At 40.6% G+C, this 26,562-nt stretch overlaps 1 protein-coding gene and 1 non-coding gene across 3 annotated transcripts in view; one reads left to right on the top strand and one right to left on the bottom strand.

The window, feature by feature from the left end:
* The window catches only part of SCARB2 (scavenger receptor class B member 2), a 54,149-nt gene that overhangs the window by 5,736 nt on the left and 21,851 nt on the right, over positions 1-26,562 (top strand). The window contains exons 1-3 of one of the 2 annotated variants that reach the window (XM_033105799.1): positions 11,891-12,130; positions 14,323-14,480; positions 25,787-25,934. In XM_033105799.1, the coding sequence (XP_032961690.1) occupies positions 11,906-12,130; positions 14,323-14,480; positions 25,787-25,934 (531 nt within the window). In that variant the 5' untranslated portion in view covers positions 11,891-11,905. Of the gene's footprint in view, positions 1-11,890; positions 12,131-14,322; positions 14,481-25,786; positions 25,935-26,562 lie in introns of those variants that run through there. The other variant, XM_033105800.1, reaches the window with a different exon arrangement.
* On the bottom strand, positions 12,156-12,257 carry LOC117022700 (U6 spliceosomal RNA). The gene has a single exon (XR_004423104.1). It is a non-coding gene; the product is annotated as a U6 spliceosomal RNA (small nuclear RNA).

The raw sequence follows: 26,562 nt of genomic DNA, 5'->3' as shown, positions 1-26,562 counted from the left end.
GAAACAGCACTCAGGCCAAAGAACCACCTGTGATGTCCACGATTAGTGTGGACAGGGATTGTGTTAGCCCGTGTCATCACTCCTTGAGATGGCAATTCTTTTTTGGAAGACTTTGTAGTTTATTCTTTATTTTTGTTTACTTTTATGAGAAAAGAAATGCATGCCATTATAAAAAGTCAGCTACAACAAAAATTAATAAAGCGAAGATAACTACTCTTAACATATCATTGATTATTCCACAATTTTATTTATGCACATATAATAACACATATCCTTTACAGCAACGGGGTGCTTCTGTTCCCACTCTATATTTATAATTTCAGCTTGGTTGAGGTATAATCGACATCAAAGAGATGGCAATTCTAGTTGAGGCTATTACTACTATTCTGCGAGTTTGCATTAAAGGTAAGATTTCGGGTGTAGGGAGGAACAGGTTCTTGCCTGTGGAAACTGTTTTTGCTTTCTTGTTCAATAAAGTGCAAGATTTCATTCTGGCAGGCCATAGCAACAGGGCCATCTGTTCTGCCAGACATTTGCTTGTTCCCAGAGAAGAATCAGCAGGTGGGATTATAAGATCATTAATGAAAACACAGGATGTTGGCCAAGTGACTAGACATTTATGGCCTATATCATCAAGATATGTAATATATATAAATATATTTTACACACACACACACACACACACACACACACACACACACAATATGCTAATATACTAATGAAGGGACCACTTTTAATCAAAGCTAGTAACTAGTTAGAAGCAACTGAGGAAAATAAAGGCTACTTTCGGTTTTTGCTGTCTATATCTAAACACTTGTAGGGGGCCAGCCCGGTGCCTCAGGCGGTTGGAGCTCCATGCTCCTAATGCCGAAGGCACATGGGCCAGTGGGCTCTCAACCACAAGGTTGCCAGTTCAACTCCTCGACTCCCGCAAGGGATGGTGGGCAGTGCCCCCTACAACTAAAATTGAACATGGCACCTTGAGCTGAGCTGCCACTGAGCTCCCGGATGGCTCAGTTGGTTGGAGCGCGTCCTCTCAACCACAAGGTTGCCGGTTCGACTCCCACAAGGGATGGTGGGCTGCACCCCCTGCAACTAGCAACGGCAACTGGACCTGGAGCTGAGCTGCGCCCTCCACAACTAAGACTGAAAGGACAACAACTTGACTTGGAAAAAGTCCTGGAAGTACACACTGTTCCCCAATAAAGTCCTGTTCCCCTTCCCCAGTAAAATCTTTAAAAAAAAATTTTAAAAAATAAATAAATAAAATAAAAGCACTTGTAGGTATATACTTGGGCAGTCGTTCATTTATTTAGCAAATATTTACCGAGTGTGGACCATCTGCATGCAGGGCAGTGTGCTATGAGCTGTGACTATAACACTTCACAAGACACTGTCCCTACTCTTACAGAACTTACAGTCTAATTCAGACTTTTTGGCCTCAGGCCTCTTTACACTCTTAAAAATTATTGAGGACCCCAAAGAACTTACATTTTTTCTGGGTTAAATCCAACAATGTTTACAACATTAGAAATGAAAACTAATAAATTTTTAAGACACAAGACTAGACAAGTGCACAGCCCATCCGCTGTCAGAGCAATGACATCGTCACAGGTCGTGTAGCCTCTAGAAAACTCTTATCTACGCTCATGAAAGAAAGACAGTGAAAAAGTCAAATGATGTCTTAGTAGTATTATGAAAATACTTTTGACCTTGTGGGCCCCCTGAGACGGTCTTGGGGATCCCCAGGGGTTCTCAGACCACACTTGGAGAACTGCTGATCTAGTTTTCATTTCATTAATTGTTATTTTTAGAATAATAAAAAAAAATAATGTAATTTGCCTGTTATATTTTTGTAAGACCAATTTGGACACTATATTATTAATGTTTGCAAACCACCAGGATTTTGGTTAGTATGTTATAAATTTTCATGTCCTTTTAGTTTCCCCATGAGTCCAGTGGTAAAGATAGTAGTTTGGGCCCTCAGTGACGTAGGTTCAGTGAATCTCCTGCCTTTTCCTGTGTGCTAATCAAACTAGACTATAATATTCGCATCTCCATAATTGAATTACTGAATAATTCCCCTCTGCCCTCAGCCCTGCTAGGGATTTTTAATCCACATGACGTAATTTAGTACTTAAGCGAGCCTGAAATCTCTGTGTGAAGGTAAGGGTCCTGCAATGCTAACTTTGTATCATCTTTTACTGCAATGTCATACAAATGCAATGTCATACAAATTTCAACATCATATCATGTCATAGATGGTCAATAAGTGTTGCTTGGATGAATGGAAGGATGAATAGATGAAAACTTACATCTTCAGGAATGATAGTGTTGTTCTTGTTTAGCTTCACATTTTTGTTCCACTCTCTGGCCACTGGTCACATGTTTGCCTCACTAATAGTTTATAGGTGTAGAATCTGGAAACTTCATCCCATAATCTAGATATCCAGCTTCTCATGAAACATGTGGGTGCTCTGCAGTGCTGGCCCCCCACAGTCCTGAATGGCCACTGTCTGAGCAGGGTCACCTTCAGACGGGTTTCCCTCCCTGTTCCCACCGTCCTGTTTCCACCCTCCTGTTGGCTTCCTGACTCTGAGGCCCAGTGAAGGTGTCCCGTGTCATGGTGCTTGCTCAGTCTCAGTAGCCTTTCTTAGAGTAGAGAAGTATCTGTTTGTATCTGACCCTCTTTACCAAAAGAAGGAAAACAAAAGCCTGTGAGGGTCGGGTGTTTAACAAAAAAGGGCAAGGGCGTATTTCTATGTAGAAGTAAATACAATTGCAGTGGTTTGACACGCCAACAAATGTACAAGCTCGTGCCCACTTCACTCACTTACCTTGTTCACCTCCAGCATCTGAGCTTTATAGCCTGTCTAGAGAGAGAGAGGCAGAATGCCATCGTTAGAGTAATGCCATCATTCTTACAAGTCCCATTTTCAGGATATTTGCTTTTATCGCTGTACTTCTAATAATCAAGAGTAATGGAAGGAATGGGAGACAGACAGATACAAACGAGCAATGGAAACATCACTTATTTCATCTCTAAGAGATATAATCACAACCAAACAGGTTGTAAAATAGTAAGACTGGCTCCGCAGGTTACACAGACAACCCAGGCATTGTTTTGTCCGTACTTCTTCTTTATTCACACCGTAAAATCCTCTTTCCCATTCACTCCTTCAACCACTGCCCCCACATACACATATATTTCCCCGATTTTCACCTGGTCCTTATGATTAAGGGTCCATCTGGTGGCTGCTATTTCTCTTTAGGCCAGCACTTCTCAACCTTGGTTTCACATTTGTAATTACCTGGAAGTTTTTCTAGTGGGTGCTTTGTACCACAAGCTTTCTTCAGGATAGCTATTCCACCCTGTTGTTCTGTGTGTAATTTATAGACAGAGTAGCAGTTTACACATGAACTAACATTTGAACCTCAGCTGTCAGATCACAGTAGCTGAAATTATTACAGTTGCAATAAAGCAAAATGAGTTAAACAGGAGTAACATTTTTTAAAAAGTGCCAGTGCATTTGTTCCTGAGTTAAAATAAGGTCAGAGAATAAGGGTAGAATGTAAATGGCAGCTTATTCCTTTTATCTTAACAGAAAATAAAAAAGGTAAGCCGTGCAAATTACTTACATTACTACAAGAGTCTAGATTGGGTTTGCTTAATTTCAGGGAGAAATTTTAAAAAACAAAGGAAAACCAGCTGGTGTTTCGATATTTGGTGAGTTTTATTGATCGAGAGTCCAATAAAAATCATCTACATGCTGTTAGGCCAGGCTCTCAAAGAGGTCTGCGTTGTCTCTGGGTGAATTTAGACTGTGTAGATGGCAGCATGGATACTGAAGTCTTGTTTAATTATTAAGTAGCACTCTGTTGAACTAAAAGAACAACCAGCAGTACTTTTGAGTCCTGACAGCTTTCTTAAAGAAAAGTATTACTTATTCCCATCAAAGCCTAATGCAAGTCCCCGAGTGCTTCTTTTTATCCTTTGGAAGTGGTATATACCAGGACAGCTGGTTCAACAACCCTCCTACTGTTGCCTTCCGAACGAGCTCTACCAGGTTGACTTGGATGTAACGTGCCTTGTGGCTGTATCAAGTCATGTCAGCTCTTGGCAGAAGCAGCTAATCCAGCCTGTACCTGGGGAACAATGGGCAGTTGAGTGTTGCTTGTACATAAAGTACCTGTCAGGGAATGACAGATGATGACAGGTATAGGGCTGTGTCAAATCATGGCAGGGCTTAGTACAGCAGGTCAGGGACCTCGGACTTTATCCTGTGAGCAGTGGGGAGTGCCTGCTCAGATAGGCACTTTAGATAGAACTCTCTGGAGGCTGAGGTAGGTAATAGATTTGAGAGGAACAAGGCTGGAGAAAGGAGACCAGTTAGGAGACTATCCATAGTATTGCCACAGTCCAACCTGGGGAAGCAGTGGCCACAGGAATAGAAATGGAGAAGAAGAGGTAAAATCAGTAGGGTTTAGTGATTGATTGGAGAAAATAATTTTTGGTCCATTTTTGGTCCCGTTAGCTATGAGATGTACAGATGGGGATTTTAGGAAGGATCCATACAACTGGAATGATCCAGATAATTTCAGGCATAAACCCTTCTTTTGGGCTGAATTACTGGTCCTTGCAAATAATTTGTTCACTAACTGTTACATGCATGTCCATTTTGTGTCCTTAGCTAAATTTCTTCTTGAGGACACAGCCTATGCCTGTTAGGCATATAGAAAGCTCAATATACACATATTGGCTAATTAATTGAAAAGTAAGTTTTTCAGTCCAAATGATTGTTTTGGGTTGTTGTCACTGCAGAGTCACCATACAACTTGATCATCTTTCCAATATTTCTTTTGGTGGTAGTGCCACCATATTACACCTGGAAAAATTCATCACGTTCTGCTTGGCTAAAATTAATAAGCAATCTCCAAAATCACATTGTAAAACTGATTTAGGACCTTACGTTGATTTTTAATTTAGTATAACTAGAAACCCCTGCTGACTGGTTTGTCTGGTGGCTGTCACCACCACAGAAGAATCCTTAGTGAGGATTAGTTGTTTCCAAGCCATGGCTTTACATGTAACTGAGCAAAGGGTTCCTTGTGTACCAGGGAAACTGGCTCCTTGTATCGGGTGGAATGAATGACTTCCTGTGCCCAGCAGTCTCCAGGCTCGAGGTTAGCGTTATTACTAGTTAGTCTTTCCTTGGCAAAGCAAGCCCCAGGGTGTGTATAGTTGAATGCCCTGAGGATCTGGAGCAGAAATGAGAAGTTTAAGGTCAAAATGGAGCCCCTCTTGTGGACCATCTAGTGGCAGGAGGTTGAGGTGCTGTCTGGACACATCAGCATAACCTGGGTGGAGCAGCCACCTGGAAACTCTAGAGCTCATGTCTTCCTTTCTCAGTTCCTCGTGTGTCAGTTCCAGCCTGGGAGTTCACCATGACCTCAAAGAGCTGCCCTACTTTGTTTTCCTTCAGATGGAAGGGCTGACTCCCTAGGAAGGTCTCAGAACCCAAGTTATGGTTTCTCCACAGTTTCACAGTTTCTCTGGGGTAGGGTTGCCAGATAAAATACAGGATGCCTAGTTAAATTTGAATTTCAGATAAACAACGAATAATAGCATGTCTCATGCAGTATTTTGATTCATGCAGTATTTATCAGTTGTTAACATCCTGGCATATTTACTTCTCTCTCTGATACATACTTTTTCTTGAATTGTTTGAATGCAAGTGGCAGACATTACAATACTCTGCCCCTGAATTCTTCAGCATGCATCTCCTAAGAATTAAAGCATTTTTGACATAGCCCATGCAATATTTGGGACATACTTGGGCATTCCATGTTTTTATTAGCTAAATCTGGCAGCTCTGCCCTGAGGGTAGCAGCTTCTGGAGTGGCCACGCATGGGTTTTGCAAATCCACAGACCTGGACTTGGTCAGATTTGACATGACGTACTAACTCTGTAAGCTTGGGAAAGCCGGTGCCACCAGTTTCTTATCTGTAAAATGGGACCTTGTAGGGTCGATGTAATGCTTAGAGATCACGTACATAAAGTCCTCGCACAGCACCTGACTCCTGGAGACTCGAAATGAGTAGCAGCTGGCCATGGCAGTAACGGCAGTTGTCTTTCTCTGAGCTGAATGGCAGGGGAAGGAGATAAAAATAAGGAGCAACTGTTTTAGAAATGTTGGCAGCTGTATGTATGAACTTCACTCTGTTCTCTCCTTCCTTAGTGTGTGTACACACACACACACACACACACACACACACACCACTCGGTCTGAGATTTACAGTGCGTTTCTTGGCAAATATCCAGCCATGTGGGGGGGAGGAAAAGCCAACACTCTTGAGGGCAATATTCGAATGGAATAAGAGGTGGCGTGAGACTTGTGTGGGCATTAACTCAGATGAGAGTGACCAGGATAAAGACTATCTATGATGGGGGTGGAGGCAGATAGTGAGAACCCCAGGTTGTAAATAGCATCTGCGATCAGTATGACTGGCAAGCTGTCAAGATCGTTTTTTACTATTAGGTTTTTCATTTGCTTTTTTTTTTTTTTTCAGTTAAGGACTCGAGTCTACTAAGTGTTTATGTCTATCCTGAAATTTTCCTGAGTCCATTTGAAGCTTGGAGGAACAGGTTTAAGTCAGACTGTTGTGAGAATAGCCAGTTTTGCCTTCCTTTCTGGAAAGGATTTTCCCCTCCTTTCTGAAACCTCTTCCACTTGTCTTTGGATTTCTGGTTGCCTAAAAGCTGGATACAAACAAGAGAAGACAAACTTAGGCAGTTAACCATCTGTTCATTCACATTTACTGGCTCTTTCAGGGTTCATAATCCTGAGGTGATTTTCTTTATTTTCATAAATAAATGAGATTGCAAATCCTTTCTCGCTCTAAAGTTCTCCACACACTGTGATGCTTGTCAGGAAAAGCGAGTGAGGAATGCAGAATGCTAAATCAACCATCCTGACAATAATAGGAAAAGAAATACTTTAAAGCCCTGTTTGTGTGTGGTGGGGGAGGGGTTGCTCTTGTGGGAGAACGGAGGACAGCTGATGAGGCGTCAGCCTCTCCTTTGTTGTGTAAGAACAGAAGAAAGGCCTAGATGAAGTTGGATCTCTTTGTATCTACTCCTCCTTTCCCTTAGGGTCTATGAATAACATTTTCTAGAATCTGAATTGCTTTCTTAGATTTTTACTTAAAAAAAAATAATACAGGAACATTTTTTTTTTCTACTTCCGGAAATCATTTCTGTTGAAAAAAATTCAAACTGCAGCAAAACATAGCAGAGAGAATGGAGGAACTCTTGCAATCCTATTCCACAGAGATACATGCTATTAGATGTTTAGTGTGGAGGCTTAGAGATTTTGAGGGTGACTAAAAGATTGACACTTTAAAATTTTCTATATTTCACCCCCCTAATGCTTTTATGTTTGTAATTTATCTATTAGCCTTGTCCACACATTCACATATTTTGCGTTGCCTGCGTTTTCCATTTAACATAGATCGTGAGCATGTTTCTTATTTCAGTGTAATTTTTGTAATTTTAATGGTTGCTTTCTACTCCAACCTATGAATGATCACAATTTACTAAGTCATTTTTTTCCTGTACAACATTTTGGTTATTTCCGATTTTATGCTAAATCCTTGTTGTTTCAACCTAAACTGAATAATATGTAGGGCTAGAAGGGAGGATCCTGACAAAAGACTTTCTGTTTGTTCTTTGTTTTTCTCTTTTATTGATTAACATTTGCTGGGTTGTCTATATTTGCGCAGACTGATGAGAGTGACATGATTCCTTTTCTAATTCGAACCAAGTCCTAGAACCCCCTCTCCCCCAACTTGAAGGGAAATCACAGTCACTGATTATTGAGCATTTTGAGTGTGGCCTGAGATTAGCACTCTGCTGAGACCTCCTTTAATCCTGACAATAATCCTAGCCATGCCCTCCTTCCCACTTGTGTTGATGTAACCTTTTAAAGCACTTCTTGCCTGTGTCAATTCAAAATAGGTGGCATGGCACAATAGGAGTCTCCAATAAAAACCAAATCTGACTTAGGTAAGGAGAGACTACATGAAAGGATTATTGCAAATTGGAAAGGACTATTGCAATAGGTGGAGTGGGACTTGCAAAAAGAACTGGCTATGGTATGTGGGAACCTCAAGGGTTAGCCAGAAGGGTTTTTGTTTTGCAGGAAGGAGTAAAGAGGTCTCGGAAGGAGAAAAACTTAACCAATATTTGGCAAACAAGCATTTCCCCCTCCCAGCTTTATTTAAGCACGATTGACAAATAAAAAATTATATTATTTAAGGTGTACAACATGATGTTTGACATGCATATGCATTGTGAAATGATTACCACAGTCAAGTTAATTAACACATCCATCACTTCGCAGAATTGCCTTTTTGTGTCTGCATGTGGTGACATTCTCTTAACAACTTTCAAAATATACAGCACAGTACTAACTATGGTCACCACACTGTACGTTAATAAACATTTTGTTCCCGTTGATTGGTGGGAACAAGCAGTTCAGGTGATCAATTATGAGGCAAAGAATGGGAGCCTGGAGGTGCCTGGCCGTGTCTTAGGTAACACAGGGGGACTTCTGTGAATCTTATCTGAGGCATATGGGGAAGGGTGTTTCTTTGCAGTAAGCCATTTCCTGGAAGACAAAAGGAGGGGCTTCTGACCCATTGCTCTTTTCCAGGAACTTTGGGTTCTGATGAAATTCACCTTTGCTAGGAGCACAGGTTTGTAATGATTCCCTGGGGTGGGAGGCTGGCTCCACATTCTACTGGCAAACCTCAGACATACTCCTAACCTTTTTTGAGCTTTGGTCTCCTGAAATGTAAAATTGGAAAGATGATTTTCACCTTGTAGGCTATTAAGCAAAGTAGATGAGATAAAGCGACAACATACTGCCTGGCTCTTGATAATATTCTGAAGCTCAGAAACCCCATTGTATATCAGATAAAATCTAGACTCCTGTGACCCCCCAACCTGCCTCTCGAAATAAATCTCCCTACTCCCTATAAAACTCACACTCAGTCACACCTAATACTGTCCCATTTCTGTATCTTTTATTGTCTCATTCTCCACAGCCACTATCTTTCTAATTAAGCAGAGGGCTCCAGGAAAGATGGACATGGAGCAAGCAGGAAGGAAGGGCTTATTCTGTCCAGCCAGACAGGACAGTTCATTCGACCCTGGCTGTCCATCAGGCACCCACCCCATGACCTCCCTCTACTTGCCAGATTTTTATTCATTCTTCCTGCCTCACTTTAAGCATCACCTTTCTCTATCTCCGTTCATAAAATCCATTGTCTGAACTCTATAGAGATCATTGTTTGGTATACACACATTCTCCTTGGCCATTTTATCACATGCTGTTTTGTTGTTGATGATCTTACATGTGTGTATTAATATTCTCCTAGAGGGTAAGCTCCTAGTGTTAAGAGAGTCTCGGTTTTCCTTGCAGATGCAGAGATAAATCAAAGGTCAGCAAGCTGATTAATATGCAAGCAGGGTTTATTAGTGATATGTTCTCAGGGAAGAGAATAGTAGGAGAGGGGGGGAGATTGAGAGGGAGAGGGAGAGGGAGAGGGAGAAGGAAAGGGAGAGGGAGGGAGAGAGAGAGATAGATAGAGAGAGCCCTTGTCCCAAGGACTTACAGTTTGCTGGGTGGGGTGAGGGAGTTACAACTGATTGGCGGGGAAAGTGGTGCAAGCCCTTCCACCGGAGGGTGTGACCTCCTAAGATGGGTGGAGGTCTATTGACTCCGATCCTTATCTTGCTCCAGATGACCTCCTGCCATCTGTTGTAAAAACAGATACATGTCTGGAGTCAGTTAATCAAAGATAGTTACGAGCTTTTTCTGTAGGCACTATGGACCCCCTGCCACCCCTCCTCGTCCTCCTACATTTTCTAACTTCTACCTAACACTAGAACACAGAAACCATATCTGTGTTGCTGGGTATCTCCTACAAAGCTAGCACATGCATAGTGTTTCATGATTTACATGCATAGTTCTATATTTTGCGAGAAAACCATGCATATAGCACTGCTTTAAATACAGAGGGTGCCCAAAAACTGTATACACATTTTAAGAAAGGAAAAAACTGTATTAATATATACCGATAACAAAAGATGAATACGAGTCACATTTGACTTCTGCAATTCCTGGAGGTGCTCAAAGTGGTTCCCATCAGCATGTAGACACTTCTGATGATGGCAAACTACTGCTTGAGCAACACTGATCAAAGTGTTAACATTTCTTAAAATGTGTATACATTTTTTTGGCACCCCCGGTATTTGTTAGTAAAAGGGGTCATGGAAGGACACAGATTTTTCTTTCCACCCACAAAAGGTACTGGCCACACTTCATGATTGAGGGTGCTGGATTACTAAGATGTACAAACTGACAGGTGTTAGATCTACGTGTGTCTGTGATTCAAATGAGCTATTACTCTCTCCATATCTGAACGTAAGTAAAATGGTCATTGAACAGCCACTTCCTCTGGTCCACTTTAAAAGCCACTTGGATTTGTTGCTGTCAAGCTGCTGTTACAAAACCTGGCCCTGTGGCTTTGGGTTTGGCCGTTCGTGGCTTTCTTCTTCTTCTCTCAAAGCCTCATATTGAATTATCTCCTAACATCTTCTAAGCAAAGTCAATGGAAGCTAGTGAGCAAGTTTTCTAGTACTATATTCTGTTGATTGAGTAGATATACTCCAGGAACTGCATTGACCTAGACGCTGTGGGGAGGACTAAAGAAAAAACAAAACCTCTGTTCCATTTTTGAGAAGGAAGCAGTTATCCTGATGTTACCATATTGAGTAGCTGCACTGTCCTTTTTATTTTCAGTTGCTAATGTCACCTGCTTCATGTTGATGACTGTTAAATTTGTAGAAAATGTTTTCTGTCCTGACCACTTTTTTCCCCTAAGAAATTCCTATATAATGTGTTGCAGGGTAGAAAGGAAGGGATGACCCATTCATTTGAAGGGGGCTACTCAAGGAATTCATGGAGGAGGGAACATTATTGCCCTGCCCTTTTCTGAATACTTATGGACAAGAAAAAGAGGTCCTTATTTTAATGAAATCAGACATCTTTTACAACATCAATGGGCCTTGAGAATCCTCCAGAAGACAAATTGTTATTTATATGTTGTCTTTCTCATAGTTAACATAGTTTGGGGCAGATGAGATTCATGTTAATGAGTTATTTCTGGTGCTGTAAGCATACTTTATGGTGGAGGAACTCTACCGTATAATTTGTATAACTAAAATGGGTGGTATATTTATATCCATTTTATTAACCTGTTGTGAGGTAGGGCGGAAGAATGGAGAAAAGCTGCACTGGGTTCCTGACCCAGCTGTGACATTAAGTAGCTGTGTGACCTTTTGCACAGTACCTCATCCTTCCTGGGCCTCTGAGTTTTATCTGTTCTACCTGAGGGCCTTCACAGTGGTGTTTTCTCACTCGCTGGGCCTGACTCTCTCCCTTGCTTTTCAGATAGCTAAGACTCCAGTTTAGCAGATAAGATAAAAAAAAAAAAACCAGGAAATTCTTAAAGAAAACTGCCGAAAGTGACTGGTTAGGTTTAGGTTGTCCAGTGAGTGGGGCAGGGAGAGATCCAGTGCTGGGACAGGGAGGGGAGAGCTTCACCAAGGACACAGTCTGAGCTGGATCCGGAATTGGAGGAAAGGGCTTTCATGCTTTGTCTTTAATTTTTTCCTTCTCGTCAATCCGATCTTACCTCAGTAAATCAGTTCTGATAGTAAAGTCCAAGAATGTTTCAGTAACGTGTGGTTTGGATAGAAATCTGATGAATAGACATTCTGAACTGATGCCAAACCACAAGCAATGCCCAGTTCTCAGATATGGCCAAGTAGTGGACATGAATTTCCTCCCAGCCCTCCGGATGATAAGCTTTGCTTTCACAAGCTTTGGTTTGCTGCATGCATTTATTCCTCAGCCACTTTGTTTTTCCCTGCAAAGATTCTTGAGATATTTTCCATTTAATAATAGACCAATAGCACTAAGCTCCCTTGCAACGTTACTTCTGTTAAATTGGAGGTCTGGACTACTAAAACTTGACATCCTGTTTGTGTGCTGTGTCCAGGTACGTTTTATTTATTTTTTATTTTATTTTTATGGAACACTTCATGGATTTGTGTGTCATCCTTGCACAGGAGCCATGCTAATCTCTGTATCATTCCAATTTTAGCATATTGCTGCTGAAGTGAGCACTCAAGGTACATTTTAGCATGTGGTATTTAACATGCTTTGAAGCCAGTCCCTTTGTTTGTTGTCACTCAGATCCTCACTGCCAGAGGAAGGACAGCTGACGTCAGGGGATGCTTCTCTTGGAATCTAGTTGTTGTTTCACTAGTGGCTTATATTGTATCAGTAGATTCCATTTTCCTCTTTTGATTTTCTTTTTAAAAATGTACTCAGTGTTAATTTTTGTATTCATTATAAAAATTTGGAAAATGCAAAATCCCATTAAGGAGAAAACAACAAATTTCAAACGTGCACAGTTAATCACTATTCACATTTTTTTTTATTTGCAGTCTATGCTTTCTTTTATTTTTCTTGTGTACTTCAATAATTTTTACTGTAAGAATGTAATTTTTCTCTATTAACAAGTTGAGGACCGTTAGGACTATTAGATATTACTAGGTTTCTGTCAATTAACCTTGGGCGTGATATTATTCAGGCTGCCGTAGCAATGCAGGATAATGCGGGATAACAAACTTCCAGATCTCAGCGGCTTGTAACAGTAACATTTATTTCATAGTCTGGTGTGCAGGCTGGCTGTCATTTTAACTTGGCTGGTTCAGCTGAACGAGGCTGAAGTTCAGGCTTCATGTCCGGTCCACACATCACCATTTTAGGGCGTTGGCTGAAGGATCAACAGCTACCTGGGGCAGGTTTTTCTCTTGGCTGAGAGTGGCTGGTAGAAACTTGCTGTGCCTCTTAAGACCTTAGCTTAAAATTGGGGCATTTGCATTCCACCCACGTTCTGTTGACCAAATCAAATCACTTGGCCAAGCCTGAAGTCAGTAGAGTGGGGCTCTTCTTGTGGGGGGGCCATGGTGTGTTAGTTTGGGTTTGCGGGGGCTGCCATAACAAATACCACTGACTGGGCGACTTGAACAATAGAAACTTATTGTGTCATAGTTCTGGGTACTAGAAGTCTGAGGTCAAGGTGTCAGCAAGGTTGATGTCTTCTGAGGCCTCTCTCTTTGGCTTGCAAATGGCTGTCTTCTCCCCGTGTCTTCACATGTTCTTTCCTGTGTGTGTCCTAATATACACTTTTCATAAGGACATTAGTCATATTGGATTACAGTCCACCCTAATGATCTCATTTAACCTTGCATATCTCTTTGAAGACTATTTCCAAATACAGTCACATGCTGAGATAATAGGGGTTAGGACTTTAAGATACAAATTTTGGGGGGACACAGTTCAGCTTATAACACGTGTTAAGGGTGGAAAACGAAGGAAGGATTGTAGACAAAGAACACCCTCAAGCACTTAACCTCAAGTGGGGCTCAGCTTCCTCATCGTTAAAACAGGGGTAAGCGTCCTCTTAATAGGTTTGTTGGGGATTGAGTGAGAAAACGCTTGTAGAGCCTGGTGGTGGAGGTATAGGCATGGGTGTGGTTATATCTCAAGTGAAAGGCACAAAGCTAGCCTTCGTGGGCCTATCTCCCTGTTCTCTCATGTGGGCCAGCTGGGAATGCACCATGCCTCCCGGAATAGCCTAACTTCTACAGCAGCTCTACTATCGGTGGAATCTTTGTAACAAAGCCAACAGGACCTTTTGGATACTTTCTTTAACAAAGTTTAAGCTAGTGTTAATTAAAAAGAGAAAGTATTTGTCCACTTCGGCTTTGTTTTATGCCCATTTCATATTGTTGTCTGTGTTGTAATTTTGATACAATTTCTGATGTGTAAAATAGGTTGTCTTATAAATATCTTAATGAAGAGTTAATTGTAAATACACTGTTGTAGCTGTTAAAAAAAGGTCTATGCTCTTAGTCACACCATGTTTCTACCCAGGCACTATAGCTCCAGCATCCTTTCTTTCCCAGAATATTTTTGAAGACCTTTTATGGTTAAGTAGGGCCATGGGCTTCATGTTGGCATAAGGCACGGCCCTGCTCTTAAGGGACTTCAGTTGAATGCCTGTGAAAAAAATAACTGAGCCACGAGGAGGTCAGAGAAGGGAGTGTCCCTGTCTCTGCCTCTGTGTTCAAAGCCAGCTGCCTGACACTTTGTAAATCTCCTTTTGGTTTTCTTCCCTAGAATATTGTGCTAAGGAATGGTTCCGAGACCTTTGACTCCTGGAAGCAGCCGCCTCTGCCAGTGTACACCCAGTTTTATTTTTTCAATGTCACCAATCCAGAGGAGATCCTCAGAGGGGAGATCCCTCGGTTAGAAGAAGTGGGGCCATACACCTACAGGTGAGTCCTGACTGCCTCCCTGCATACTGGAAATATGGAGCGACCACACGGTGGCCTGACTCCCTTATCTTTTCCCAAGGGCATCCTCTGGGTGTTGCGTAGGGAACACAGGTTTTGATTACATCTGCCGGACAGTGGCTTTGTAGCCTGGAGTTGAGTCTCAGCCTGTTAATGTTAGAAATGCAGCTGCTTCTTCCTGAGTTGGCAGAATGTGGTTACTGAGCCATGAAGAGCTACTCTTCACCCCCAACCCTTTTATTTTCTTTAGTGACTTCTAGTGCCTTCCCCTATTTCCCTCCCCCACTAGTTTTAGACCAGTTCCTAAAATTTGCTGTTGATCTGCAGACAGGCTTTTCAGCCTCTTATTCATTCCTTTCCCCCCCGCTTTTCTGGGCATAAGAGATAACCAGAAGCAGCATGCGTTAGTCTTAGGCAGTGACCACCAATTCCAAATGCTGGGGAGTTAGGAGAGTTGTTTTAGTGATTTTTAAAAAGATTAGTAGAGGGAGGCACTTGGGGACCTTATGGTTAGAGCACTTTCCCTGTTGTTTAGTATTCCTCCTCCCACTGGGACAATGGCCCCTCCCTCTCCCCCACCCCTCAATAATTTTTCCTATAAAGTTTCTCCTTACCCACTTTTTTTTAAAAAAGGAAGCAGAGAGGAAGATCTTTCTTCCTCAGAAATACTAAGTGATATAAATTCCTCACAATTCTGTCATAATCGATTGCTCAATAAATGGTTGCTGACTGATTCACTTAGTGTGTGTGAGTCAGTAGGAGTCTCAGCACTGGAATTCAGAGATACAAATCTTAGTCTCTGCCTCCACCACTCAGGGTCTGGCTCTGGAGTCAAAAAGCCTGTTTTGAATCCCGCCCCTCCACTTACTCCTTCTCTGTGCCTGGGTTTCTTTATCTGTAAAGTGGAGATAAAAATAGGACCTCCACCGTTTGTTAGGAGGACTAAATGAGTCAGTGAGTATTTATAAAGTGCTTAGACTAGTACCAGCACATAATTAGTGCTAATTGTTTGTGATTATTAGTGTTGGTGGATTGTCCTGGTCTGTATAAATCAATATCCAGAACTACAAAGATGATCTCTGTTGTTATATAAGAGAAAGAACTGTGAAAAAACACTTGGGTCTTCATTATAAAAATTACTTTTTATTTTTATTTTTATTTTTAATGCCCAAAGACACTGTACTGGGTAGAGCAGGTCTGTCCTGCTCAGGGACAATAGAAGTTGAATTAGGATCTGAGTGTGCTGTTTGTTTTGCGATTTGAACCATTTTTCACTGTGATAAAAAAAATGATATAAAACATACCATCTTAACCATTTGTAAGTGTACAGTTTAGTGTTAGGTATATTCACATTGTTGTGAAACAGAGCTCCAGAACTCTTACATTTTGCAGACCTGAAATTCTATACCCATTAAATAACTCCCTCTCTCTCTCCCCCAGCCCCCAGTAACTACCACTCTACTTTGCTTCTATGAATTTGACTGCCAAAACTACCTCATATAAGTGCAACCATACAGTATTTGTCTTTTTGCTGTTTCTGTTTTTTAACTAAATTCCTTTGGGTGAGGGTGGAGACTGTGCCTCTATGCAAGAATGAACTCACCTGAGCACTAAAGAACACACAGTTTTCCTTCTGGGTCCCCTGCGGTCATGATCTTCATCTCTTTAGGAAAAGACACGGGCTCTAATCATACCCCGAAGAAAGCGATTAGTCTCCCAGTAAAACATCTGCTGAGCCAGCCATTGTGGCCCCTGGCTTATCAATGTGCTGTTGTAGATGTGGTAATGGGAGCAAATAAACCCTAAAAGTACCCCGGTGTCCCACTGTTAGCCTGTGCCCTTCAGGGTCCCATTTTAGAGGGACCTACACTCACTTGTGAGGAAAGCATCTTACAGGGGTTCCTAACCCAGGATCCACGGATCCCTGAGGGGCCCGTGGATAGAATGTAAGGTGGTCTGTGACTTGGGTGGGAAAAAAATTACATTCTGTTATCACTAACTACTCACTAAAATTTAGCATTTTCTTTGAGTGTCAATGTAGGAAACGCACCACAGCAGTGTTTGCAGTCCCCTTGTCTCCACCACTCGTGGAGCATAAATACTCATGATATTTGTGTCTCATGATAGCGGCTGCTCGAAATATCATGCATGTTCATGAATATTTCATAATTACAGTAATTGTTAGACCTGCTGCTACATCTTATTTAAAGTGTCGATAAGGAAGCACATATATTGCCGTATCACAGATTTTAAAATGGTACCTGTATTTCAATCACTGGTGTCTTGTGTAATTCTGGGTGTTGTATTTTCTATATGTAAAACACTGATCTGAGAAAGTGTCATAGGCTTCATCAGACTGCCACAGGCGCCTGTGGCACAGGGAAGGTTACGGGCCCCTGAGCGCAGATCCAAGAGCACGGAAGGCAGATTGGTCATTACTGAGTTTCATTTTTGCCGACATGAGTTTTCCTGACTCTCATTTTTCTCCCTTCCCTGGTCTCTCTTCCACTCCACCGCCAGAGTGATTTTCTAAAGGGCACATCTGACACTTTTCTTCCCTGCCTGCTTGGGTCCTCGTAACTCCCGTGTGATGTCCAAGGCGTGGGCAATCTAGTTCCTTCTATATGTCTAGGCCCTTTATTTTATTTTGTTATTTAATTTAATTTTTTTTCTTTTTGGCACTCCTAATCTAGAATTTTGTACTCTAACCAGAGCTAATTTTATATTTTAACCAGAGCTATCCAATTTAACACAAGCCACATATGTTATTTAAAATTTTTTAGGAATCACAGTTTAAAAGTAAAAAGAAAGAGAAGTTAATTTTAATATTTTGTTTACCCCAATGTCATCTAAAATAGTATCATGTCCAACATGTAATCAATATTCAGAATTATTCATACGCTTTACATTATTTTTTCCATACTAAGTCTGTGAAATCCTATGTATGTGTATTTTACATTTACAGCACATCTGCATTCAGACTGGCCATATCGCCAGTGTGTAAGAGCCACATGTGGCTAGCGGCTGCCATATTGGATGGCACAGGTCTGACTGCGCTCCAATTATGTTTAAGTCACCGCGCACCACCGTGCCAGTGTGTGTGCTGTTCTCTCCAAGGATGAACTTGTCACCACCATCTGTCTCAGCTCAGATGCTGCCTCCTCATGAGACTTTGGTTGGTGTGTATTACAACACTGACTAGATGCGTTGTAACCACTGGTTTATATATATATATATATATATATATATGTCCTTCCCAATGTGCTAGAAGCTATGTGAGGTATAGGAACCAAGTCCTTTCATTTCTGAACATCCAGTGTTTGATGAATATTTGTGGAATAGTGAATAAAACATCGTCAGCCAGGGTTTAAATCCATAGGACACATGAGGAGAAATTGTTTAAATCCACAGGAGACAAGAAGTTCAGCTAGAAGCACAGGACTGCATCAGGGGAACCCAGAAGCCAAGAGGAGGTTCAGGAAAGAGAGAATAGGATCCTGAAAATGAATGACCTTGTTTAGGAATGGACGCTCATATGTGCAGTGCAAACTTCTGAGCAGTCCTGGTGGGGTTGAGTGGGTTGTGAACTCTGGGATTTGTGGAAAAACGTGGCTTTTTAGGGAGACTTAGAGCCTCTCTAGCGAGACTTTTGCAGTTATTTAGTGGATCTGATTTCTGTCACTCATGACTTAATTATGCTATTGTTTAGCTGCATGACAAACAGAACATTCCAGTAGCTCCTGCCCCACTGTTTGAGAGTTCCAAGGCTTCCCTCCCAACTGCATCAGTTGACTCTGTCCATTGTGTGTAAAGAGTCCTGGGGCAAAGGAAGGGCAGGGCATGCTGGCCCCTAACTGGTTAGTGCATATTGGCCTGGATAGGAAATCTCTCAGAGGGGGAAAGGCCACACTGGGCTGTGGAGGGCCTGATGAATTTGACACACAATTTACAGTAGCATGCTTCCCGACACTTTCACATATTGACGAATTCAGAATATTAATGTTTTTGGGAAAAGATGATGGTACTTCCACATGTACCGTGTTTCCCCAAAAATAAGACCTAGCCAGGCAATCAGCTCTAATGAGTCTTTTGGAGCAAAAATTAATATTAGACCCAGTCTTGTATTATTATATTATATTATATTATATTGTATTGTATTATATTATATTATATTATACCCAGTCTTATAAGACTGGGTATAATATAATATAATATAATACAATATAATATAATATAATATAATAATACAATACAATACAATATAATATAATATAATACAATAATATAATACCAGGTCTTATATTAATTTTTGCTCCAAAAGATGCATTAGAGCTGATTTTCCAGCTAGGTCGTATTTTCGGGGAAACACAGTAGAGAAAAACCAGTCAATCTTGTTTAAGCAACATGAGTTATAACTTTAAAAAAAAAATTTATTAAAGTATAGTTGGCATACAATATTGATTAGTTTCATGAGTACAACATAGTGGTTTGACGTTTATGTACCTTACAACAGGATCATCATACTAAGTCTAGTAACCATCTATCAGTGTACAAAGTTATTACAATGTTATTGACTACATCCCCATGACTTATTTATTTTATAACTGGAAGTTTGTACCTCTTATTCCCCTTCACCTTTTTCACCCATCCCCAAACCCCCTGCCCTCTGGCAACCATCAGTTTCTCTGCTTCTATGAGTCTGTTTTTGTTTTGTTTGTCTTTTTTTTTTAATTCCACATATAGGTGAAATATAAGTGAAATCATACTGTATTTGTCCTTCTCTGTCTGACTGATTTCACTTAGAATAATACCCTCTAGGTCCATCCGTGTTGTCGCCAATGGCAAAATTTCATTATTTTTTTTACGGCAGAGTAATATTCCATTATATATATATGTACCACATCTTCTTTATCCGTCAGTGGACACTTAGGTTGCTTTCACGTTTTGGCTATTGTAAATAATGCTGCAGTGAACATATGCAGGGTGAATATATCTGGTTAAATTAGTGTTCTCATTTTCTTTGGATAAATACCCGAAGGTGGAATTGCTGGGTCGAGCGAATTGCTGTGGATTGATTAGCCCTGGAATAACCTGTTCACACAAAGCCAATTTGCCTCATGATCCTGTTCCTTAGTGACATATTTGCCAAAAAATGTGTATCTAATATATGGTAATCCATGGCTTTGTAGCCTTTTTGAGATTTATTTTTCATTTTGTCAGGTTTCTTTTTTTATTTTGCCTACTATTTAACATTTCAAGAATTCTTTAAAAATAAATTTGTCTAAGGGCTCTTTCAACTAACTTTCATATTTCTAAGACGTATTTGATAAATGTACAATATCCCTTTAAACATCTTTTTTTGATTTTCTTAGATTTGCTGTTTCGATTATTCATTTCTCTTTCATATTACTGCTTTGACAGAAAGGAAGAAGATGCAAGGGATACATATTTCATGATTTTTTTATTATTCATTGAGCATTAAGTAATACTGGAATATGAAATCATCAACATATATAATATCATATGTAACATTACATACCTTTAAAAGTGTAGGCTATATTTTATATTATAAATATATAAGTAGTAAAGATAAACTTGAAAATGCAGTAAAGTAAAATAAGAGCAACTACTACTATGTATGATTTCACTGTCTCAAAGATAATCAATGATAATATTTTAGTGGATATCTTCTCAGCCATTTTTCCACAGGTGAGTTTTACTTTTTCATAGTTATCATACTATCTGTACATATTATATGTATGCATATGTACATGACATGTATATTCTAGTCCCTATTTTTTCATATTTAATTTTTTAAGGATCTAACTGTCTTCTTGCAATTTATAACAGTAAAGGTAGGAACTTTATTTAAACGTTTAGTCCTTTGGTCCTTTACTCATCTCTGAGCCGAGCTGAATAATTTTTTTAATATCAAAGAGATGATAGAAAATTTAGACATTTCATGATTATTGTTTTCATTTTTATAAGAGAATGCTTCTCTCTTTTTCTAAACCTGACTCACTCTTGTCTGATACCACTTTTTTCTCATGCTAGAAATAGAGTGTCTTCAGATAAATTTGTTTTCTAAAAAATCCTTGAACTGCTCAAAAGTGAGAAAAAAATAGAAAAGATTCCCCTCCCTTCTCATCCTGTACAAAAGGTGGTGACTTGGGTGTCAAATGTGCGGGGAGGCCCTGGGTGACTTGCCTGTGTTAGCCAGGTGGTTCAGGGTAATGCTTTGAGGACGGGGGACCATGTCCATCTTCAGGAGTGGAGATGTTTTTTGCACACCCCCAACAAACGTGGGCCTCATCCTCCCCACTCTTGCGCTGCCCTTTCTCCCTGGTCTGCTCATCCACCTTGTGACTTCACTTCTGCACTGACCTGTGTGCTCAGCCCAGCCTCGTCCTGAGCTGCAGGCTGTGTGCAGCTTCTGCACCACTTCTGCAGTGTGCCATCCCCCGCCGTGACCAGTTTCCTCACCCCTCCACTCCACTAACACATCCTGTGCTTTCATGCTGTGCGGCCTGCCCTGGCTCAGGCCCTGTCTGGAAGCACCTCCACACTCCCACTCAGGGGAAGCCTACTCCTAGCTGAACCAACCCAGATGTGTCCCTGCACGACGCCTTCCTCATGACTCCCAGTAGCCACCCTGCCTCCTCTGGGTGTCTTGCCAGCACCTGGAGGTCAGCTTAGGAGCACTTTCCCATGCGAGGTAGCCATTCAGAAGGCAGTCTCCTGTGCTGTACCAATGGATTCTTTGAGAACAGGAACAAGGTCTTAACATCTCTCCATCGAGAGCTCCGCAGAAGCCCTCACACATCTTAGTAGGTAATGCTTCCTAAGCACTTAGTATCGGGCAAGGTAGTATCCTAACTGGATTAAATCCTATGCGGATTTAATTCTTACAACAACCCTACAAGAAAGGTACATTATTATTTCCATTTTACAGATGAGGAAACTGAGGCACAGAAGCAACAAATAACTTGTCCTTAATCACAGAGCTAGTAACGGATGAAGCCAGAATTAAATGCAAAGCTTAGCAGTCAGATCTCAACCCACACTCTGTCCAATGTGTTCAGTCACTTCCAATCATGACTCTCAGCCAAGAGTATTGGATGAATGAAGAACCAAAACGATTAAAAGTTAAGGATTACATGATAGTATTATGATAGTATTAAAATCTATTGCACAGATAGATGTTAATTTTCCAACTAATTAAAATTATTCCTTTTGTTTTGTTTTATTCAGGCTTTTGTTTGCCTTCTGTGATGGTTAAGATTTTGTTTAAACATTCAGGAGTTTAAAAAATTTTTTTTGTTTCGAAAAGTAAGAACTTTAAAAAATGATTTAAAATGAATATCTCTAAAATCAATCGTGTGTTTTCCTGCCTGATTAAATAGTTCCTGGAGCATAACCCAACCTTTTCTTAAAGACTAGGGCCGTTATTATGTTTAACTCATATTTACTATAATCTGAGTCCATGATGTCCCAGAGCCTTCAACATCAGTAGGATTTATTAGCACCCACTAAATATCAGGGGCCATACCAGGCACTTTCAAGTACAGTTCCTTAATTAATTGTCTACACCTAAGATTTGCTTTGCCTTTAAAACAAACAAACAAACAAACAAACTTTTGTCTCTTTTTCTAGAAGCTTCTTTGGTTTTCTCAGATACTGTAAAGCAATAATTGATCACTTCTTGCTCTCAGTTCTGCTGTTCACCAGGAGATCACCCTGCTTCTAGCTGACTATTGTTCATCAGCTGTGGGGGAGATTTGGGTAACTAGACTTGTTGATATTGTTACTAAAACCCCTCTTCTTGCAGTGTGGCCTCCTCAGGGTTGCCAGAGTGACAGGAGTGCTTGGAAAGAGAAACATTTTGGGTTTCCTCTGAGTGTATGTTCCTCTGGCTGTATGACTGTATGTCGTTCTGAGAGGGAGGCCTCTAGCCATCTCTCTCTTTTGTTTCCTTGGCCTCTGCAGAGCGGGAGGCCACTTCTGACAGCCCAGTGGCACTGTCTTCCTTCAGTTAGACCACTCTGAAAAGGCCACATGTCATGACGTAGGGTGGCTGATAGTTGAGGGAAGTTGTGGTTAGCTGTGCGTGACCTGTCATGGTCCCTTGGCTCCTGCCAAGTGAATTTAAATTTATTTCGTGGTTTGGGAAACCAGGGCTTTGAACTTTTTGAAGTTTATTGAGAAACTAAGTCAAGTTACAGGCTTAAAGTGATTGGATCTTCCATGCTCAATTTTCCTTTAAAATATCAGATTCTTACAGGGTAAGCCATAATGAAAACATTTTAAAAGTCATCTCCAGAGTCAGTACACGTAAATAAACATAAATGATGTAGGCTCTAGGCTTGGAATTATTCAGGCCTCTGGGTTCATGACCTGGGGCTCAGTGAAAAAACGAAAAAAGGCCTTAGCAAGGTCATGGATTTTCGTCATTAGTCAGAAAATTTGGCACAGTTGATCCCTGGGCTTCTGGACCTACGTTGAATCACAGCTCTTTGCTTCCTGGCGCAGCTTTCTTTGAGTGCAAACTGGTGTTCACTCTGGAATCACTTTTTCTACTTCTGCTTCCTGAGTGGTCAGCGAGGTCAACTTGGGGTCCTGGGCCCTGATTATAAATAGGTTCACCTAGAGAAGTCTTTCCCTCCTCACTTTGGCTGCAAGAAGGCTCTGGGACCAGAAGTAACGGGGAAGGAAAGCCTCTCTGCAGGCATCAGTCCAGATGGAAGAAGGGATTTGCCTTTGAAAATTACTCTTCTCCTCTAGTTTCTACAAAATTATTTTGCATTAACTTCTATGTATTGTCAAGGAAAACCTTGAATGTGAAGTCAGGGAATGGATTCTAAACGTTGTTCTGCCACCTCCTGGTTAGTCCTGGGCTCGTTACTTTATCTGAATCTCCATTTTCTCGTCTATTAAAAGACTGGGTTATGATTTCTATATGAGGGATCTTTGATTGCAAGTGAGAGAAACCTCTGGACAATGTAAATAAGAAGAATTTGAAGACTACAAAGAGGGTTACCGAGTCCAAGGAGCGGCTGGGAAGAAAGAGGCAGGGCCCAGAGCAGCTTTTAAGACCCCAGTCTCAGGAGCACAAGGAGCCTCGCATCTTGTGCGTCCCCTGGAGGAAGCCATGTGTCTACCATGTTTTCCATCTTGAGACTCTGTGCTGAGGCGTCAGAAGCCCTAGGAAAGGGATTAGGTGAGCTCTGCTCCCACAGCACTGCCAGGTGCAGGAGAGGAAAAGAAATCAGGGCTCTGACCAGAAGAAAGGGGAGTAAATGTCTAACAACCAAAAGTCCACTGCAAATGCCCCCTAACTGCATATGGCGCAAGTGTTTTAACATGACTACACTATCAGATTTTGTACGTTTTCCTACGAACTGGAAGGGCATGTAATTTTTTTCTCTCTCATAATTATTTAGATTTGGCATTTCTTAGAGGCATTCATTAGTTTCATTCTACAGACATTTGTTAAGCACCTATTAAGAGAGGCCACTGATCCAGAGGAAAGAGTACTGTATGTGAATTGGAAGACTTGCTCTCAAATTCTGACTCTTCTAATGCCCATCGGTGTCCTGTGTCGCCATTTGTAAAAGTGGGACAAAAATACTGGCTCTGTCTGTGCCACACACAGGCTTGTTGGAAGGATTAGATGAAATCAAATGGAAGGAACAGTGTGGTTACACCCTTTGAAGAGCTATGCAAGTGTCAGATATTTATATCATTGTGTATAGCGTGGTGCTTAGTGCTAGAGAAGAACAAAGACTCATCTATTTTCAAACAATCTGTATGTATGTATTTGCTTATCTATTTTTATTTTAAAATCTAGAAAAGATTTCATAGGTATACAAGTTTCTTAAGCTTGTTTGCAGTCTACCTGAGGCTTCAAGACAATTCCTTCACAATCTAAATGGTGCCGCTAAGCAGTTTGTAATGGAGTACCAAAGACATGGTACAGAACAGCAAGCTCCACAGGTGTTCATGGGGGAGGAAACCCCATGTGTGGCTGTGGACAGGAAAAACCTCTGGAGGAGGTGGTAGGTAGCCCAGTTGCCTAATGCCTTCTTGCCTGTGTCTGAATGATAAACTCTTCGATTAGCTCCATCCAATTGAAATATAATGTGACTCACATAAGTAATTTAAAATTTTTCTAGTAGCCACATTCAAAAAAAAAGTAAAAAGAAACAGTTGCAGTTAGTTTTAATGATACATTTTTATTTTATCGATAGTATCTAAAACAGTTTCATTTCAACATGTAATCAATATTAAAAAGTTAAGAGATATTTTACTTTTTTTTTTTTGTTTTTTTTTTTGGTACTGTTTTTGAAATCTGGCATGTATTTTATGCTTACAATACATCTCAATTCCGATTAGCCACAGTTCAAGGGCTCAGTAAACACGTGGCTACCAAGTCAGACAGCACAGCCCTAAATGGAGCAGGAAGAAGAGTAGGTAAGCAGCAGAGGGAGAGAAGGAATAGACATTGGAATTTAGTGAACATCTGCTGTGGACCAGACAGGGCCAGGACGAGCGTGTGGTTTTCAATGAACAACGGATCAGTCCTGCTCTTATTTAAAATTTTGAGGTTTTGTTGTTCATCATCATTTTTTTCTTTCCAGTAATTTTGACTTTCAAAATTGCATTACAATATTTTGTATCTCGATTACTGAGTCTTTTGTCTCCTCTGACATTTTGTGCCCAAGGTGAGTGCCTCATTTCCCCACCCTAGTCCCAGGCCTGCCACGGGGCATTCTACAGACTCTCCTAATACCTCACTTGGGGGCACTAACCTGAAGCAAAATGAACTGTATACCAAACACAGGAGTGAACTCCTCTCATTTACTAAGCATTTTGTTAAATGACTTTGCTGAATTCAAGTTAGAAATAAAAAGTCACTGGTAAACAAATCGAAATTCAAACTGAACCTATGAGCTGAAAAATTTGAAAATATTTCGGAACCAAACCATAACCCAGAGTTCATTGGCTTTGATTCCCTGGTCAAAGTGACCTTTGACCATTGCATTTTCCAAATTGTCGGGGGAAAGAATGACAATGACAGTTTTTTGAGAAGACTCTATCCTAGGCCTCAATTCCTTCCACATTATAACTTTAATCTCTATTTTGTAAGGGATCACTGTCTACAGTCTCTTCTTTATAATGGTTATATTGGGAATGTTACTTTGAAAATAACTTTGAGGTTGAAAGAAAGGGAAAATATTGTTTCTTAAAGTAGTGACTATTTTCAAACAAAATCCTCTTCTTTCTTTTAGGGAAATCAGAAACAAAGGAGATATTCAATTTGGAGATAATGGAACAACAATATCTGCTGTTAGCAACAAGGCCTACGTTTTCGTACGAAATCAATCTGTTGGAGACTCTAAAATTGACTTAATTAGAACAGTAAATATTCCTGCAGTGGTAAGTAAGCACTTTAAGTATTAATACTATTATTGTGAATTTTAGCAGAAAGGAAAAAGCTAACTTAAGGCTCTTATGGCTTAGCATTTAGGAACTATTAAGTTATGTTAAAAAATATACATATATAAAAAGAAAAAAAATATTTTTTCCCTTCCTTTCTTTAAAGTTCATCTTAGACCATTTTTGTTTTTTAAATTTTTATTTACTTTCAGTGTGTTTTTCCAGGACCGATCAGCTCCAAGTCAAGTAGTTGTTTCAATCTAGTTGTGGAGGGCGCAGCTCACACTGGCCCATGTGGGGATCAAACCGGCAACTTCGTTGTTAAGAGCACCGCTCTCTAACCAACTGAGCTAACCGGCCGCCCCGACACTTTTTATTTTAAAGTCTTTCAAACAGTCTTTTCAAATGGTGACAAAATGCAAACTTTAGGATTTCTTTCCCCTAACTTCTTGCCGTGTGTTCAGGATCAGCACTTGTGGAAATAAATATGTCTCTTGGATTTGGGGGGCATAGCTAATAATTTTAAAAATATTTATCTGCCCCTTGTTTTGCTTCAGAAACTCCAGCAATTGAATTTTCATACCACTTCTTAGTTTAGATTTCTATCTTGGATTTTTGCATTCTCAGA

The sequence above is a fragment of the Rhinolophus ferrumequinum genome, chromosome 5 (assembly GCF_004115265.2).
Source record: "Rhinolophus ferrumequinum isolate MPI-CBG mRhiFer1 chromosome 5, mRhiFer1_v1.p, whole genome shotgun sequence".
In the NCBI taxonomy this organism is placed as follows: Eukaryota; Metazoa; Chordata; class Mammalia; order Chiroptera; family Rhinolophidae; genus Rhinolophus; species Rhinolophus ferrumequinum.
The sequence above is the reverse complement of the archived record's forward strand: the minus strand, read 5'-3'. Positions and strand labels throughout refer to the sequence as shown.